At 39.5% G+C, this 19270-nt stretch overlaps 1 protein-coding gene across 3 annotated transcripts; it reads right to left on the bottom strand.

Annotated features, from left to right (window-relative positions):
* Nucleotides 1-2673: 2673 nt before the first annotated feature.
* Nucleotides 2674-12440, bottom strand: SSBP1 (single stranded DNA binding protein 1). Of its 3 annotated transcripts, none has more exons than XM_082632902.1 (7): nucleotides 12353-12440; nucleotides 11616-11682; nucleotides 9562-9622; nucleotides 8745-8885; nucleotides 8451-8538; nucleotides 6466-6554; nucleotides 2674-3234 (listed from the first exon to the last, which is right to left on the bottom strand). In XM_082632902.1, the coding sequence occupies exons 2-7, from the start codon at nucleotides 11637-11639 to the stop codon at nucleotides 3191-3193; spliced, it is 447 nt and encodes a 148-aa protein (XP_082489028.1). In that variant the 5' UTR covers nucleotides 11640-11682; nucleotides 12353-12440; the 3' UTR covers nucleotides 2674-3190. The 3 variants fall into 3 exon arrangements, with proteins under 3 accessions (XP_082489028.1, XP_082489029.1, XP_082489030.1); XM_082632903.1 differs by having other exon boundaries at nucleotides 12294-12362; XM_082632904.1 differs by lacking the exon at nucleotides 12353-12440 and adding an exon at nucleotides 12135-12270.
* Nucleotides 12441-19270: the final 6830 nt, after the last annotated feature.

Here is a 19270-nt window from a genome sequence, read left to right as displayed (position 1 = left end):
CAGAGATAATACTACCTTCTTCTCAGGGTAATAGTTAAATGAGACAATGATAAACACTTAACTCAGGGCCTTGTGTGCAGGTGGTAAGCACACAATAAATGTCAACCATTAATATGATTATTGTTACCTTGTTAGATATTTCTCTGTAGCGCATTAACCTTGGGATTATTTCTCATTTTCTGCAATGATCTGCTTGCTGTTACTCCCACCAAATCTTCAGGGCACATAATGCAAACCCTGACAGCAAAATAAGTAAAGTGACCCTGCCCTCATTTTCATGTTGATGTTTCAGGGCAATCCAACTGAACAACACACATTTACAAAGCCCTAAAATGTCACTGTGCTCGGCTGAGCTGGACAAGGGCAAAGGGGTAGTCTGAGCAAAAGACAACACTGCCTTCAAGAATTACACGATATCTTTTGGGAACAATGAAAAACTACCACTAATTTCCCCTAGATGAGCTGCAAAGGTTAGACTGAAACGCAGTTGGCAATGACAAGTAATCCCCAAAACAGCCAGAGAAACATGTCTTTGGTGTTTTCAGATGTCTTTGGACTGATCAATCATCCAGAGATTTTTAAGAAATGGATGACTCTCTGAGAACTGCACCTTGCAGCAAACAGTGGATCTTATCTGGGCTGGTCTTTAAAGTCAGCCATCCTGGGTTGTGTATGTTTATTAAGAGGATACAAAAAAAAAAAGAAGAAAAAAAAAAGAAATGAAGTGTTTAAGCATGAGATGTTACGATACAGATAATGGGGAAAAATGCATGAAAGAATATCTAGTTCACCTCTAGCACATGAAGTGGTACTAGCTTAACGTGAATGAGGAGAGCAAGCCTGGCTTGGAAATAATGGAAAGATTTTTTTCCCCAAAAAATGTAAAGAGCTTTATTTACTTCTTCTTCTTCTTATGAAGGTAATACATACTCAATGCTAAAAAAAAAAACATTACAAAATTGTAAAAAATAAGGAAAATCATACATAATCTTCTCAGAGATCATCAGAGCATTTTGATTTTTCTCCTTCCAGACTCTTCTAAGTATATATTTATATCAATTACTTTTTTTCAAATGTGGGAATAACACCACACATGCTGTTTGATACTTTTTCTCCCACACTTCCATATATCATACTCATCTTTCTACCTAACCCTGAATCCCAAAATAAAAGTCACAGGGCAGTTTTCTGCAGGTACATCCCCTGACACTGTAAGAACATGAAAAAAGGAAATGCAGGACACAAAACTTGGACTAGAAGACCCCTACGGTCTGTTACTGCTATCAGATTCCACAGGTCCACTCTGAGACTAGGCTGGGAACAGTAGAAAGTTTCTCAGGAGACGGGGCTGCCTGCGGGGGGAGGGCAGACTTTATGCTCCCACAGCCTGCCTGGTTGTGGCCCCCGGGTCTGCAGTATCACATGCACGCTGAGGCCTCCGCACTGAACACCTGACTCTGAAAGCCCTGCTGCCCAGCCTCAGAGCCTCTCAAGCAATCTCCAGTGGGAGTCTGCAGAAGAGCCCCTCGGCTCACAGGGATCCTGGAGGACACATGCTTCTTCTGCCCCTGTGCCCTGGACTCAGAATCGCTTGGGGTTGGTAATTAAGCAGTTTGGTTCAACATGTCACTTTCCCAAGCACAGATTCATCACTCAGTTTAAACAGGAATACTAATCCGCATTAACTTCTCACAACTTTGAAGGAGCATAAAAGTACCTTTGCTGAGGAAAAAAATTAAAAGTTGCCCAAAAGACAAATTTTATCTACTTTACAATTTTGCTTAAGGAATGTGGCGTAAAGGAGTGAGGACTACATCACCAGACAGTTTTAATGTGGGAACTCAAGAGAGCAGACTTAATATGCTGACTAATGGTCCCAGCTACAGGAAAAAAAGAAAAAGATGGTTGAAAAAAATAATTAAAATTTAAAAATAAATAAAGATAGCTGATATGAGGAAACAGTAATTAATTTTCTACTGTCCCTGGGAGAAAGAAAGGATAAAGCTAAGGAACTCCATTTTTCCTTAACCAAACTGTGAGTACAAAATGCTGCTGATGTGTGCAGAAAATACCTTAAAACAAAAAGTCAAGGGTCCATAAAATAACGTGTGAATTCTGAACCTGTCAAAGTCCAGCGGGGTCTAAGCTACAGTTAGCACCACACTCTCTCAGGCAGTGGGGAGAGGACATGTTAAAGTAAAAGATGCATTAAAAAACTGAGTTTGTTTTATGTAATCTTTACGAGTAAATTACTAGTACTCTGTCAGAATCTTATAATAACTGTGCATACACAATTGTACACAGTATGTACATCAAGACACCATGTAGAAAAATAAGAGGAAAATGTCATATCTGAGGCGCTAACCTAGAGAGGCAGGGACTACCCTGAGAGCTCTGTATGAGACTAAAAGGACAGAGAATGGGGTTTAGAAAGATAGAAAATAGTGAAACCAGAGCCTATGTCATCACCTGGAGATGGACTAATCATCCCTAGTTATACTTTAGGTCTTTACTGCTAGTAAACTCTGTTTCACAAATGCTACTAGTGAAATTGTCCAAAAATGTAAGACGTGAATAATGTAGGTTCATCTTGAAGCTATTTAGATTAGAGATTAACCACTGTTCAGCAAGCCCCTACAATTTAGGCTAAAGCTTAATATCCCGTTGGGATCATTCATGTGTCAACGTTTATTGCCTATTCTGTGCCAAGCAATGGTTAAGACGCAGGTACATAAAGAAGATACAGTTCTTGCCTTCTAGTCTATAAACCAAACAGATAAGGAAATCAGTATTTACAACCATGGGATAAACGTATGACGTACAGCAATGCTCAATAAACACTGAGTGGCTAAATCAATACTATAATAGAAGTGTGCACAGAAAAGGGGGGGGGGCCTTCCGAAAGGACAGTTATCCCTCTGCCATAACACGGATGAACCTAACAGTTCACTATTTTGTATACTTATACACAGAAACCATCTCTTAAAGAATAAACAACTAGTGAATACCATAACATACAGGAGCTACCAAGGTTCATGACACAAAAAGGGGAAGGAGGACAGCAGTCAGGGAAAATATTATCACTCATTTTACATAGAGTATTTTAATTCTTGTCCTCAGAAACTATAAAGACTATCAAGATTTGGAAACGAGACTGTACCAAACAATGGCCAAAGAAGCATCGTCCATTCTATGCCTTGTCTTTCGTCTGGTCACTCAGAAATATAATGTTATCTGTAAAGAAGCCAAAGCATAAATGTTATTTTCAGAACGCTTTCTCCATCTTGTTTAATCATTCCCCTCTACCACATACATATTTTAGTGCTATTCACTGAAAAGACTTTAGACAAATTCTCAAAATATTATGTTCTTGCTATATTGCTTGCTATGTCCTTGAGAGGTATATACAATAGTTATAATGGAGCTAAAAGCTGGGCTTCAACCGTTTATCGACAACTCAGACCTTGTGAGAAAAGGTGGGATACTTCTCATCTTCCCTGAAGATAGCTAAGGTCTTCTCAGTAATAACTTTCTACAAAAGAGCTAGTCACAAATTCTGATGCTTGCAGTGCTCAGACAGATGCCATTAAACCAGGGAGCACGTCCTCACAGAGAAAAGGATCCCGGCATGACAGTCCACAGGCTGGAGGGATGGAGGAAGGACAGGGTTCAACAAACGGCCCCATCGCACAGATTTATGTTTTTTAAGTCTGAACACTTATATAGAACACATTTTATTTTTAAATTTTAAAACAGAATGAGTTTTATATATTCACTCTTGAGAAAATTTTTACTAATCAGTATTTCAGAGAGAACATTTTTATCCAAAAACATCAGACATTGCTCTTAAAATATTGTGCAGAAAGAGTTAGTTTAGGACAAGCAAAGGAAAAGAAGTAGTATCTCCCGTATAACACCGAAAGATCTACATTCTTAAAACTTCAGAATTATTCAAAAATGGTTGTTATATAGTAATTGAATATTTGTTGATGACTAGTCTTCTAAACTAGAATGTTTTGGAACAGAATGGTTACTATTTTAGAAGAGATTATCAGAATTGACATCACTGTGTAAAAAAGACAAGCGTGCCACCTGCTGGTGGTGGTTATTTTTAAGCTACATTGATCCAAAGGAGAAAAAAATATGGCCTATAAAACAGATAAGCCAAATTAAAACTCTATTCCCTTCCATTCTAATGTCACTAAAGACCTGTTCAATTTTACTGTTAGCCATAAACCTATATCAACTGCTTAATCATTCATGCTAGTGAATACTGGTGACAAGGGAAAAAAAAGGCAGATAATTTGAAATGCTTCTATTTGGCCTGGTTTATAACAATTCGCACAATCCAAAATTTGCCCTCACAACAGGCTTACAGTGGAATATGAAAGTGTTAAATGCTTCATAAATACATGATCAATAGATTTTAAACTGTCAATTATTTTATTAGAAAGCTTGGTCTTCCACTGCTGAAATCACAGGGGTAGTTCTATACCATATACAGGTCTAGAAAAAACTTTTTGAATAGGTAGATGTGTCTGGAGGCTTGACCCAAGGAGGAACAGGGCAGGCAGGAAGTAATTTACTGTCAAAACACTCAAGAATTATGAAAGCAAACCGGTCAGAAAAAGACCTCATCTAAGTTATCAAGGTCAGTATACTTTCAAAGAAACCAGTAAGAAAATATACGATTATTATTTACAACAAATTATAATTTATCCATATGGCACAGTAGTTAAGACAAATTCTGGAGCAAGTGACAAGAGAAAGATAAGAGGAAAATCTGTCAATTAGGAGACTTAAGTTGTCAGACTTTTTGCCTCCAGAATTGTGAGAAAATTCATTTCTGTTGTTTAAAAAAAGAAAATAAGAGACACCTAAGATACATATAAACCATGTAATATGATGTATGGACTGGTATTTATGAAGCAGTCAGAGAAATTTCAATACTATGACATCTGGTAAAAAAAATTTAACAACAATTTCTTAATATTAGGTGTGATAATAGCACTATAGTTATGTTTTAAAAAGGAATCTGTATCTTTCAGAGATACCTACTGAAATATTTACGGATGATATAATGTCTGAGATTCCCTCAGAATAATCCAGGTGGGAGAAAAGGGGGCTGGGGCACAGATGAAATAATATTGGCCATCTATTGATAATTGTTAAAGCTGCATTATGGGAGTTTTCGTTTCTTACTGTTCTCTCTCCTTTTGTGTATGTTTGACATTTTCCATAATAAAAAAATTAATTTTTAAATGATATCTAATTTGGGCATACCTCAGAAGTTCATAAATATTGATACTACTATAATAAAAGTTCTTTTATTCCCATCTACTTATTTATCAAAACAAGGTTTCTCAGTTTTTATATCGATTAAAAAACAAGAGAACAGAATGAATACTTAACTATTTTAGCAATTTATCCAAAAGGCAAAAAATGCATCATCTATGTCATTAAGATACACTTTCAATAAAATTTTAGTTTGTATACATATATACTGAAGTTGTTTTGGTCAGTTATGTTCTAAAAACAACTGTAATGATAACCTGAAAGGAGAAACCTAACATACAGAGCTCTACTGTTGCAGAATTTTTTTTAATATTTTAAAATTTCTATTTATGCATGTACTTTTGTTACAGCTAATTGAATGAATGACAAAAGAGTCTTGACTATACAATATATTAAGGTACACTTCTGAGGAGAAAATGAAATTGAAAAACAAGTTCATAGAAAAGGGAATAATGTAAAATTTCCAAATGTTGAGTTTGTATCTTTTTTAATGATGATGGATATCAAATTACTATAATATTTAGATCCATTAATACCTTTAAGAGTAACATAATTTTATATTAAAAAAGTTTAATGTCAACTTAAACATGTCCAAAGGGGTATATTATTTTCAAAATTCTTGTAGAATTTTCAGAAAAGTTTGAAAACTCTGCTCTAGAGGCTATCTTCTTAACCTCCCGAAGCTTCATGTGTCCATCTTTTCTATGTTGTTTGTATTTTGTTTAATGAGAACAAAAGGAATTTAAAACAAAATCATCATGTTAAGTACCAAACAGGTTCTGAACAAATCTGCACAAATGTCTAATGCCACTCACTTTAGTATAACTCTGTCTTGACACATGCTTTTTCCTGTTTAGGCCACGTCCTTCAAAGACACTAAAGGTTTCCTAAGTCCAAATAATAAGTACTGGTATAGACAGTTCAACTGATAAGTTACTTTGTGAACTAAAACTGTGAGTACAGAGATAATTTTCTAAAGGAAGAGATAAATGTAGAAACCTGGAGCAAGCCCACAAACGGTCACTTGGAATTCTCCTGGTGAAGTGCCTTACAATCTCATTGGCATCAGTACTAACAGCCTCAGGTAAAGTTACAACATAGCCAAGCTTTCAAAAAAGGAAAGGAGAAAAAAAAAAAAAAAAAGAATAGCTATTATCACAAGAGCCTTACCAGCTATAATTGTTGTTGCTTGTCGTCTCACATTATTTTTATCCATATATTCACCATAGTCTACTTTCCCTTCCACATAAATTCGAGACCTGATATAAATAAAATTTACAGTTTTTAGTCTGGAGATTCTAATGTACTTTACAGGAGAGAGTCAGGTCAGAGAGGGTAAGTATACATTAAGGATGAAACAGATAATCATACAGAACCTCATTTTTGCTACCACTTCTCAAAATTCAGAATTAAGAGTACTAAAACAGAGAGTTCCCTTGTGGCCTAGTGGATTCCTAAGGAATGCTAGCTCTAGGATTTCAGGCTTTCACTGCCAGGGCCCAGGTTCAATCCCTGGTCAGGGAACTGAGATCCCACAAGCCACGTGGTGCAGCCAAAAAGAAAAAGTAGTGAAAACAGAATGTGCACAGACTTGCCACACTTAGGAAAAAGGACAATGTTTTCATCCTTGAGCTAACTGTGGTCCTTATGGAAGTTTAAAAAAAAAAAAAAAAAAAAAGCTGTTCAAAATTTTAAGCCAAAATTAAAAAAAAAAAAAGCAACCTTAAGACCATGAAGAGCAACCTAGTGGCATCCTTTAAACCTCTATGGTTAATTTCCAATGTGTTATTTTCTGTCACTGCTGATTTTGGATTCTCTAACAGATTTGCTGATTTTTTCATTTATTTTTTAGTTAGTTCCTTTCTATATTAAGGTTCATACACTTACTCTCAAAAAACTTAGATTATTAAAATGCAAAATTTTCAGTTTTAGTATTTCACTCAGAGTTAATTACTAAGACTATACTGCACTCTCTAGAAGGCTGAACTAGAAGACAACTGTAACTCTGATTTCAAAGAGTAGAAAATGGCCATAATGACACCAATTTTCAGAGTCTAACACCACCAAAAATGTACAATACAGAAAATAGACAAGACTGGTAAAATGACTGGGTGCCAAAGGGAACAGTCACACAGATTCATCAATCAGTAGGTGAAACTGCATATAGACATTTTCCTTGAAATTTCCTGTGTTTATATGTGTATATATGCACATATCATACATACATGACAATGGAGGTACATATAAATAAAAGGTATGCACTTATTTTAAAAAAATAGAAATTTTAGTTACTGCTGAAATTATTTTACATGAAATGTTTTATTTCTATAAAACAAGTACATTTCTAAACATACTATGACTACAACTGCTGTTAAACACATCCTTTTGTCCTTCCGTGGGTTTGGAAAAGATACTTTTTATACATAATCAATCCAAGCATTCCAAAAGGGAACTACTAAGCTTACATAAAATTATCAAATATGAAATAACTGCTGTGAATATTACCATAATACCTGTGTCAGGCTTCCGACATTCCAGACCCTCTGTTAGGCCATCGTGTGATGCCAAGAGGCAAGACACCTGCCTTCAGGATCCCTGGCCGTGGAGGCACTTGCTCACATGGTACTCGGTACCCTGTGCCTTCTCTCTTACCTCATCAGCTCCACTTAAGTACACATCCTCTTTGCCCTAAATTATAAGTTCTTAAAAGGCTAAACCATGTTAAAACCTTTAAATTAGTCACATATGGCAATGCGCTATGTTTATAGCATTAAGCATTGCATGAATACCTCTTGGGTTAACACAGAGTAATTAGTGGTACTACATAAATAAAGGAGCTACGCAGTCCATGAGAACACGTTACCAGTTTCTTAAACCAGCGGTCCCCAACCTTTCTGGCACCAGGAACCGGTTTCGTGGAGACAATTTTTCCCTGGACGGGGGTGGAGGGAGTGGAGGGGGTGGGCGGGTGGCTTGGGTGGCAAAGCGGGCCATGGGCAGGGGCAGCTGAAGCTTCGCTGCTCGCCCACCGCTCACCTCCCGCTGTGCAGCCCGGGGCCTAACAGGCTGTGGACCGGGACCGGTCCGTCGCCCGGAGGTTGGGGACCCCTGTTTTAAACCATTCAATCTGTAAGATCCTTCTTTCCTCAACTTACCCCTTTTTCACATACTGATATGCCACATCTCTCAGGCCTGGTCGGAATACTGAAATTCTGTGCCACGTTGTCTTTTGACTGACATCACCTAAATCACAAGAATAGGGAATGTGGTTACAAATGCAAGACAAGTGCCAAAGGACGACGTGTCCCAGCAAAACCAATGCCACAATTTCTAAAAGAGCAGAAGAGAATTAGAGAAGGTCCTTTCTAAAAGTATCTAATTAGATAATTCACAATAAATAATGTCTACTTACTGCTGATAAAATTAAGAGCCCGGGCTTTTGTACTCACCCATTTGGTGTGTTTCATTTTCCCCTGATCGCCACATCTCATTTGTTGCTAGAGAAAATATTGTGACTGGGTTTTTTCCTTCTACCTGTCTCATGACAGGGTCCTGACCTACTCGACCAAGTAACTGCACACGATTCAGAGCTGAAAGGCAATGTGTAGATAAAACGAGACTGAGAGAAATGTCCAGGGAGGAACAGCTACAAACAGTACTCCAACTTCAGTCTTGGCATTAAGCAAAACCCAAGTTCTAGAAGGTTTGAAAATAAGTTGAAGGGGCAAATAGACAGAGGTTGGGAGGGAAAAAGAGGATTGGCAGGAAAGGAGAAAATATTCAGAGGAAGTAGCCCCACAAAACAAACGTTAAGCTCTTTATCTAAATTCTTCTTTTAAATATCTAAAAAAACTTCTAAAAACTTCTTTAAACTGTCTGTAGAGTTAAAAACACAAATCTGAATATCTTCATAAATACAAGGGACTATTTCTGTGAAACAACAGCTTTCACAAACATTCACTACTTCAACCAAATAACACATACCCTTGGAAGACTTAGATAACCAAATAGGACTCAAGGAAATTCTCTGGCAGGAAAGTGACAACAAGAGTGAGTAAAAACTGACTGGTAAAGGAAGAAGGGCCCAGTTTACAGGAGCCCCGCAGCCTGGCGGGGCAAGGCCAAGATCTGAGAGGCAAATATGAGTCAAGAGCGTGATGACTAACAGCTTATAACCCAACGAACACACCTCTTGTGTAACACTGAGAATATTAGCATACTGCTATAAATAACACACTTTAAACTAGGAAATCAGCTACTACTTACATCTTTCGAGAACCAAACTGCCAGCTATTTCAGACTCATGTCTTACAAACTGATGAAGGACCTAAAGTGGAACAAATGAGTAAAACAACTTTAATCCGGGGGGAAAGGCAAATACAAACAGAAGACCCGTTCACACGTGGTCACCATCTAGTCAGTAGCTCCTGTGGCATACATCCACACAAGAGGTGTGCCCAGCACACAGAGCCAGAAGGACCACGCAAACACTTCAGGGCAGCCTACTGCAGAAGCCCACAGGTACACAGGAGGTGTTACCCAGTATACCCAAGACAGCTCATCTACAGTCCTCTCCCGCTTCTTTTGGGGCAATCTTCCTGATTACGGTGCCTCTGTGTCTGCACACAAAAGGTAAATAAATACATGTTGGAAAAAGTCATGCTTTCGACAGACCAAAGAAAAAAGTCTAAGGTAAACAAACATGATTCTTTGATAAAGTGCCAAGATAGGCCTGCCCAAATGGGTCTGTCAGACAAAGGGAATCACTGCCATGTAACAGCAGCACTCAATGATAACGACAGCTATCATTACTGAGTACCCGCTAACTGCTTTACCTCATCAATTATTCCTCAGACTAAATCTATAAACTATGCAAAATTACCACCACTTTATCGATGAGAAAAATGAAGTTCAAAGAGAGAGAGTAACTTGCCCAAAATCCTACAGGAAGTAAGTGGCAAGTCACGCCGAGATCCCAGGGCCGTCCGACCCCAAGGCTGCTGCTTTTCCCCGTGCCCTCTGCGGCCTCTTCGAGGACCTTCTGTGTAAGGGCTACTGCCCAGATATGAGGACGCACCACTGGGAGCATCACCGGGTTCAGAGAGCTAAGCATTACACCAGAGGAACATGGGTCAAGTGGTGGCACCGTTAATAAGCGGCCAATTAAAACAATACCCACTCCAGGGGTGGTACTTCTGGCCATGGAATCCTAGCGCTATGTTTGGGAGCAGAGAGTGGGCAAGAAAATTAAAATGTGAGTTACAACCTATTAAAGATCAAACTGCTAACTGCTACCTGGGTCATGATTCCAGAAAGGTGCTAATCTGAGGGCTCAGATGAGCCAGAGATCCTAAGTTTCACGGGAACAACAGTTTGCCTCATTGGGGGCACACAAAAATCAAGACCTACTGGAGGAGCAGAAATGGGGAAAGAATTAATTTAACTGGGATACTTTTTAAAATTAAACATTTAACTCTTTTATACACAGCTTTAAAGATACCGTAATATTGTAAAATCGTGTATTAAGACAGGAATAACTCTTCCATGCTTCACATTTCAACACATGAAAAAGTATACGTTTCAAAAGTACGTATAAGTTAGTACGGATCCAAGAATATAGGGCCAACTCTACAGCAGAGCGGGGGAAATGTGAACAGCTTTCACGGAGGAATTGCTTCTTCCTTATCTTCACAAGATGAGTGAGAGAGGTGTTCTAAGGGAGAATCTATAGCACTTGGTGCCCAGATGAGCTTAAGCGAGCAAAAAGGGGTCTAGGCTGGCTCAAGGCTGGCGAGGCTGACTGAGGAGATCAGGGGAGGAGTCTGACTGGGTGATATGGGAAGCAATCCTGGACCTGGAAAACGTGTGGTGATGCTGAGACTGCCCCTGCTCTCCTCAGCACAAGGAAGCAGGGCGGGGTGGGGAGGCAGGCTGACAACACATGAGGCACATGGTCAGAAAAGGAACCACCTGTCTTATTAAAAAAAAAAAAAAAAAAAAAAAAAGCTGGAACAACGGTTCTCATAGTCTGCAGATCAACAACGACCTTCAATGCTCTCTAACTGATCTACGTGCAAGTAGCACATGTTTTTAACAGTAATTATTCCCATTATACATGTGAACACACTAGAAAAGTTCCGTTTTGCTTTAGTGAACATTATTTACCCAAGTAAAATCTGTCCCCAGCCCTCATGTCAGATAAGTACACCAAGGTGTGTGGGCTCAAAGGACTTTTGCTTCTGCAGGCAAAAGCCTAAAGAAAATTTGATCACTATGGCTTATAGGAACACATCCCAACACTAATACGAAGAAGTGATTACCTGCACTACAGGTCTTCGAAACATGGCTTCTATTTCCTTTTCTTACAATCTAATCTTTAACCTTTTCCTGAAGAAAAAAGAGATCAATTAGGTCCAACAGCAAGAACATGAATTCACTGAGTCCTAAGTGCCTAACTGCATCCACGACTTTTACGCAACCCACCTTTCGATCGTATCGCATCAACAGCCCTGCACAGGGGACGGGAAGGACTCCCTCCTGCTCCCAGAAAGCCCCTCTCGCACCTTCATGCTTCTTATCCCCCTTAACTTCCTCTTCCTCCAACCCACACCAAAAAATCCTGATTCTATCCCCATTTCCGTTCCACTGTCTTCTCAAATTTTATTAAAATGCAAGTTCCCTTCGGGCAGGGACTTCTGTCGGACTTTTTCACTGTGACACCCAATACCCCCAAAACAGTTCCTAAGACATAGTAAGGGCTCAATAAATATTAAAATGTTAGCACGGGGCTTCAATCTGAAACGTGTAGCCGTAAAAACTACCGCCTCCAGCCCCGTCACCAAAGACCAAGGAGATCCCTGGGCTTCGCCGCCTCACAGCCGAGATGTGCGGCCGCCCCTTCTCCAAGATGACGCTCCCAACCAACAACTTAAAGGAACTGAGAGGGGCGACGAAACCACGGAGTCCTCTGCGCGAAGGAGGAGACAAGGTCCACACACCGACACAGTACCGCCTCCAGGACCCACGAAGAGCCTTCCGCCCCTTCTCCCTCCCTCACCTGACGCTCAGGTTCCGACAGCTTCCAGGCAGGAACTCATTTTCGGTTGCTGCTGGGACGCAAGACTCGCGAGAAGAAGGATAAAACGGAAATCCCTCTGCGTGCGTCGTAAAAATGAGGCCGGCCGGCGCCGCGGGAAACACGCGCCCTTAACGCGGTAGTTCCGAGAGCTTCCTTCTGGGCGGGAGCGAATGAGTCAACGCCGCCAAGTGGTTCAGTTAACCTATTTGCAAGCTTCTAGCGAAATGAAATTACTGTTTGAAGAGGTTCCCGGCCCGGCCCGGGGCTCGGCAAGGTGGACGAAACAAAGGATAGCTGTGCCTCTGGAAAAAACTAGAAAGGTTCAGGCCTCCAAAAGCAAGAAGAGAAAAACAAAACAACAACAACAAAAACAAACAAAAAACGGAAAAAGTAGTAGAGAAAGAGCCGAAAGCGCAAAATTTAAGGGTCACCAAAAAAATGGGAATCAAAATAAGTAGTAATGCAATGTTTTCAAAAGTCAGAATTAAGGCAAAAAATTCGTGAATAAAATATGAAAATTTTTATTAAATACAGTATTTGAGCCAGATAGGATCCTAAGGCACCAGGAAAAACGTTTTTATGTATTTTAAAAAAACTTTCCAAGAACATTAAATTACTTGAAGAAATATTGAACATCTGAAAATTAGGTGTATTAAAACTAACAACGTTGCTTTAAGTTTAAATATTTTGCTTTTATCAAAAAGATAATTTTACCTTCTTGGCTTTAATGGAAGTAAACTGATTGATAGTATTTTCAAAATCTACTTCTTCGCTTACTTTATTTCCAATTGCAAGAGTTGCTGTGCCTGATCATGTTTCCTGAGGAAGTGGCATTAACTTCAGCTTACTGATCTTGCCTTTATTTAGAATTCTGATATTTTGTTCATTGTGGATTTTTCTTTAATTTTAATATCTTAAAATTATTGCATTAAAGTAGCATTAATCTTGAATACTGGGTTTCTTGGCCCCACTTAAATTTTGTCTCATTCCCCCTAATCCTGGCTTTGGTAAGGAAGAGGGGAATGGAGGCCCATAGACTGCAGAATACAGGCCAGAGGGAGCCTCCCCAGGCCTGTCCATCACCTGGTCCTGGCACTGTCCAGCTTCTAGAAAAGGTACCCTCCACATCGTTCTAATAAGCAAATCTCCTCCTCAGAACCCTACTTAAAACCTTTCAATGGCCCATTCTTGCCCTAAAAGGAAAAAACACAAACTACTTCATGTGATTTCCAGCACATACCCTAACCCACTCTTAAGAGTATGATTTACTAGTTGGTATATTTCTTGACGCTTACCTCTGTTTTACTTCCACCTTCAAGATGTTTAGTCCTGGAAACATACCATGTTATGCTGCCTTCAGGCCCTGCACAGGCATTAATCATCCCACACTCCATTGTGTTACTACTGTAACATACCCTCTGATGATTTCCTATTTAAAAATCCTATTTCCATTTGAGCTGTTGAGTCAAGTGAAAAACCAAATTCACCCTTTCCTTCAAAGCCAGTTTCCCCCTTCTAAGTTCCTTGTTTGTTTTAATAGTACCAAGATTCTCCCAGACTTGAACTTTGGAATCATCTTTGACACTTCTCACAGATCACCTACATCTGTTCATCCATATCCAATCACTTGGCCCTAAAAGTTCTGTCTTCACTAGGCCACAGATCTCTCCCTCTTTCTTTCTGTTCACAAACACTTTGGGGTAAGGAGTGTGGAAAGGTTTGTTTAAAAAAAAGAAAAGCAGGGCTTCCCTGGTGGTGCAGTGGTTGAGAGTCCGCCTGCCTATGCAGGGGACACGGGTTCGCACCCCAGTCCGGGAAGATCCCACATGCCGCAGAGAGGCTAGGCCCGTGAGCCATGGCCACTGAGCCTGCGCGTCCAGAGCCTGTGCTCCGCAACGGGAGAGGCCACAACAGTGAGAGGCCCGCGTACTGCAAAAAAAAAAAAAGACAAAAAAACAAAAAAAAAAGCAGAAAGCACCATGCAAATTGAAAATAGACACATCTCTGGCAAACTTTTATAACCTTATGAATAACATCTCAGTGGAGAATCTGGGCTAATCTGAATTCTCTCTCAGACAGGAGTTACCAATACACCTTCTCCTTAGACTGTTGGCTGGAGAAAGTTGCAAGTGCTGTTTTCTTTGACAAAGAAAAACATATTAAGATGTATAATGTCATGGAAGAACAGAGTTAAAACATTTTCTTCTGTCATCAAATAGATCCTCCTTCACAATATGACAAATACTTCAGCGTTGCTTTACTCTGTCTTCAGCATCAGAAATGTCCTTTCCACATACTTCCAAAATTCTCTACTCAAATCGTCTTTCCTTTGTTCTCCCATTTCACTCTCTTTACACACTCAGTCTATCTTGTATTAGAATTTAAATGCCCATGAAGGTGCCTCCTCTTCCCCATTGATTGTGAGCTCTTAGAGAATAAGGACCTTGTTGTGAATATCCAGTTGGCAATTATGCTTTAAACAAGAACAGGCCACAGGCCAGAACAGAGAAATAGAACCTAGAAGGATACTTAAATAGGCCTGAAATTAGAAAATTAAAAAAAAAAGAATCTAGAAGAGTAGCTGAAATGTATTTTTTAATTAAACATACCACTTTTACAAGAATCTACAATTTGCATTTTGGTGAGGAATTCCTGAAACCTCTTCATAGTGTGCATATACCTGCACACACTCTAAATTAATCATAAACTTTCTGTAGTTCATCTATGGGCCCAGAAAGTACCTTCCCAATGCTGAGAAGTGGTGAAAGCATCGTGGCTCTAATCAGTTACAATTACCCCTGGCAACAGTGGAATAATTCAGGGCTTTCATCCTTTACAAATCTAGCTGAGAAAGAGACATGTCTATTATATGTGCCCAAGTCCACAAAGTTATCTTTGGCCTTGCCTTTCTTTTTTCCTTATGATAACAGATCAATTTTAATTCTAGCACCTGCAGCTATACAAGGGTGTGCATTATAAACTTCATGGAACTGTTGTACACATTCAATAAAGTGACAACTGTGCAATACCACTTAGTATCTCAAAATCAGGAACATACATTGGAATTGTTTAAACACAATCCACAGAATTAAAAACAAAATCAGAAGTCATCCCCAGTTATACTGTCAATTAAAAGTTTTATCACTTACTACTTGATATAACAGTCAATATCTAGTAGGGGATATCGGAAATGATTTCAGATTCTCATCCTGTTGTACTCTGTTGGGAAGGTTTCTTGAGTAGCTATGTGACTGGCCAAAGGTGGGTACAACTAGGACCAGAACAGCATGTAAGGTTCTGCCAGTTTCTGTACTTTTTTCCTTTGTCAGTGAAAAGTGAACAGTAAGAATTAAATACTTATCTTTACATATACACAAGGTATGCTGTGAAAGCATATTTGCTAAAAATATGGAACGCTTCACAAATTTGTGTGTCATCATGGCACAGGGGCCATGCTAATCTCTGTACCGCTCCAATTTTAGTATATGTGCTGCCAAAGCGAGCACTGGCCTTGCCTTTTTTCTCCCTTAAATTAAAAAAAGTCTCAGCTATAGGCATCAAGTGGTAGAGACCAGGGTTGGCAATGCTTTCTCACAGATAGGAAGCTTTGGACAATTTCAGTGCTGTAGAAGAAGATTTTTTAGGTATTTTAATCAAGTTTTCACTTTGCTTTTAAATCAGTTTTTCCTCAAGCCTCATAACTATTGGAAAATTACAGCACTTATTACTTAAACTGATTACTGTCATGTTTTACATTGATTCAAAAGCAATTTTAGCAATACTCCATAGTTACTATGGCTATTTTTTTGTTAAAATGTTTTTTGAATTTATTTTATTTATTTTTTATAAGCAGGTTCTTATTAGTTATCCATTTTATACACATCAGTGTATACATGTCAATCCCAATCTCCCAATTCATCCCACCACCACCACCATCCCCACCATTTTCCCCCTTTGGTGTCCATGTTTGTTCTCTACACCTCTGTCTATTTCTGCCCTGCAAACCAGTTCATCTGTACCATTTTTCTAGGTTCCACATATATGCGTTAATATACGATATTTGTTTTTCTCTTTCTGACTTACTTCACTCTGTATGACAGTCTCTAGATCCATCTACGTCCCTGCAAATGACCCAATTTCGTTCCTTTTTGTGGCTGAGTAATATTCCATTGTATATATGTACCACACCTTCCATTCATCTGTCGATGGGCATCTAGGTTGCTTCCATGACCTGGCTATTGTAAATAGTGCTGCAATGAACATTGGGGTGCATGTGTCTTTTTGAAATATGCTTTTTTCTGGGTATATGCCCAGTAGTGGGATTGCAGGATCAAATGGCAGCTCTATTTTTAGTTTTTTTTTTTTTTTTTTTTTTTTTTTTGTGGTACGCGGGCCTCTCACCGCCGTGGCCTCTCCTGTTGCGGAGCACAGGCTCTGGACGCGCAGGCCCAACGGCCATGGCTCACGGGCCCAGCCGCTCCGCGACACGTGGGATCCTCCCACACCGGGGCACGAACCCGCGTCCCCTGCATCGGCAGGCGGACTCCCAACCTCTGCGCCACCAGGGAAGCCCTATTTTTAGTTTTTTAAGGAACCTTCATACTCTTCTCCATAGTGGCTATATCAATTTCCATTCCCGCCAACAGTGCAAGAGAGTTCCCTTTTCTCCACACCCTCTCCAGCATTTGTTGTTTGTAGATTTTCTGATGATGCCCATTCTAACTGGTGTGAGGTGATACCTCATTGTAGTTTTGATTTGCATTTTGTTAAATGCTTTTTAAAAACTCAACCTGACAGTTTTTATGCAATTCAAGATTGACAGTATGGTTCATACAGAGATTTTTAAGATACCTAACTGTTCAGGCTGAAATGTTGACATTTATCTTTCAGTGTTCATCTTTCTACAGTTTTAGATGAATAGCTTCTATAAATTGGTAGATATGTTAGAGCTTAGTAAAGCACAGTAGTATTTCTTTATAAGATTTCTTTAACTCAAGATTGTCTGTTGACACCTTAACGTCAGTGTTCATGTTTAAGAAACAGAACTTCATGACTGAGGGTGGAGTTTCTCACAGAGGCCAGGGGTCAACTTTCAACTGAAATGGAAGGGATTAAATCCCAAACCCATTGAGGATCCAGTCTCTCTCACACTCAGTGTCTGTGCAGCTTGCCTGCTCTTTTGGTGACTTCCTGCTACTGTGGAGCCCAGCAGAGAGAAATGGAGAGAAACCAACAGTCTGGCATCGGGTCCATTCAGGTGCTAGAACAATCTTTGGGAACGTGGTAGAGAAGGGGTTGTAGACCCTAATAGTAGTTGTCAGTGCCTGAGAAGAACAGTGTAACCACAGAATTCTGGGCTATACATTGCATACTTTTAATAATATACCTGCTGATAACTCGTAACACGTGGTTGACCTTGCAACACTGTACCGCAAGGGACATGGCTGGTGTCAGGGAGGCAAGAGAGAAATTAACTCAGTGTTAAACCCTGAATAATCAACTATACTCCAATATTAAAAAAAAATTAAAAAAAATACATAAGAGTACAAGGGAAAAAAAAACCTGAAGAAAGACTCATTCTTTAAAATGTCAGTGGGCAATCCAGAGCACTATACCCCACTTAATTGCATGGAAGAAATTGCTACTCCAAAGCAGAAGAATGATGTGATGGTTTGTTCAATCATTTATTCAATTTTTTTTTTTTTTTTTTTTTTTTTTTTGTGGTACGTAGGCCTCTCACCGTTGTGGCCTCTCCCACGGCAGAGCACAGGCTCCGGACGCACAGGCCCAGCGGCCATGGCTCACGGGCCCAGCCGCTCCGCGGCATGTGGGATCCTCCCGGACTGGGGCACGAACCCGTGTCCCCTGCATCGGCAGGCAGACTCCCAACCACTGCGCCACCAGGGAAGCCCGATTTATTCAATTTTAAAAACTTCTTAATTTGCCTTTAAAAATTAAGGGAAAAGAAGAAAACAAGGCAGCCAAAAAGCCTACAAGCCATGAAGAGGGTAACATCATCAATATGACACAACCAGGAGTTCTCAAATGCCTTTATGACCAACATTATTTTCTATCATAGCTTGGCCATTATTAGCTTTTAGGGCCGTGAAGCTGGGCCTTAAAGTCAAGACCTGTTAGTACCAGCCTATGGAATTCTCTCTCCTATCTACTCATGGTTTCCAACATAAATTTCTTATTCTTTGTTAGTTACATATTTATAAAGACGAGTGCTTTACTCATATTTGGCTTTGGACAAGATAAAAACCTTTATTTACAAACATTCTATTCCTTTAAAAATATATATACAGAGTAAAGGATTTGGATAAAATAAGTTAAATCACAGGAAGCAAAGCCAACTTCTGTTAAAATCAAGGAGAAATTGGTGACAACCAGAGAATCAAAACCAGTTATAACAGTTACAAGAGGCTCAAAGCAAATAGATTGAGGAACAACAAACCACATCAAATTTCCCTTGAACCCTCTACCCAGTGGTTTTGTTCTACAAGTTAATAGCCAGCTCAGAAATTTGAAGTTATGTAGAGTCTTATTTCTACCCACCTCATATGGTGGTGAAGTCATTTACTTAATAAATACAACATCAGAGAAAGGGGTTGGCTCCATTCAGAGAATGCAGTAAGAAAACTACTTGCTCAAAGTGGCTGAAAATTCCTTGAGGAATAAAATCATCTAACCTGGGAAATGTTGTTGAAATCCAGGCACACTTGCTTGTAAGCTGTTACCTCAACTCAAAACAAAATTGAATTCCTTTCTGTTTGCCCGGAGAGTCCCTGGGATCCTTGATAGGTAGGTAGGCAGCCTCATAGTCCACAGGCTGCACAAAGGGCTGCTTTCAGTTCAGAAGTCCATGCTTTTCCATTGTGCATCAACAAATCTAAG

This window comes from Mesoplodon mirus (assembly GCF_964341445.2).
Source record: "Mesoplodon mirus genome assembly, chromosome: 9".
NCBI lineage: Eukaryota > Metazoa > Chordata > Mammalia > Artiodactyla > Ziphiidae > Mesoplodon > Mesoplodon mirus.
Note: the sequence above shows the minus strand (reverse complement) of the source record. Positions and strands in the feature narration are given on the sequence as shown.

Excerpts from the sequence above, each read along its gene's own strand:
- SSBP1 (XM_082632902.1), bottom strand. The coding sequence starts at position 11,639 with ATGTTTCGAAGACCTGTAGTGCAG. Across the intron at positions 9,623-11,615 it reads TTCGAAGACCTGTAGTGCAG|GTCCTTCATCAGTTTGTAAG; the intron begins GTAATCACTTCT and ends GTTCCACTTTAG. Across the intron at positions 6,555-8,450 it reads TATCAGTATGTGAAAAAGGG|GTCTCGAATTTATGTGGAAG; the intron begins GTAAGTTGAGGA and ends TATTTATATCAG.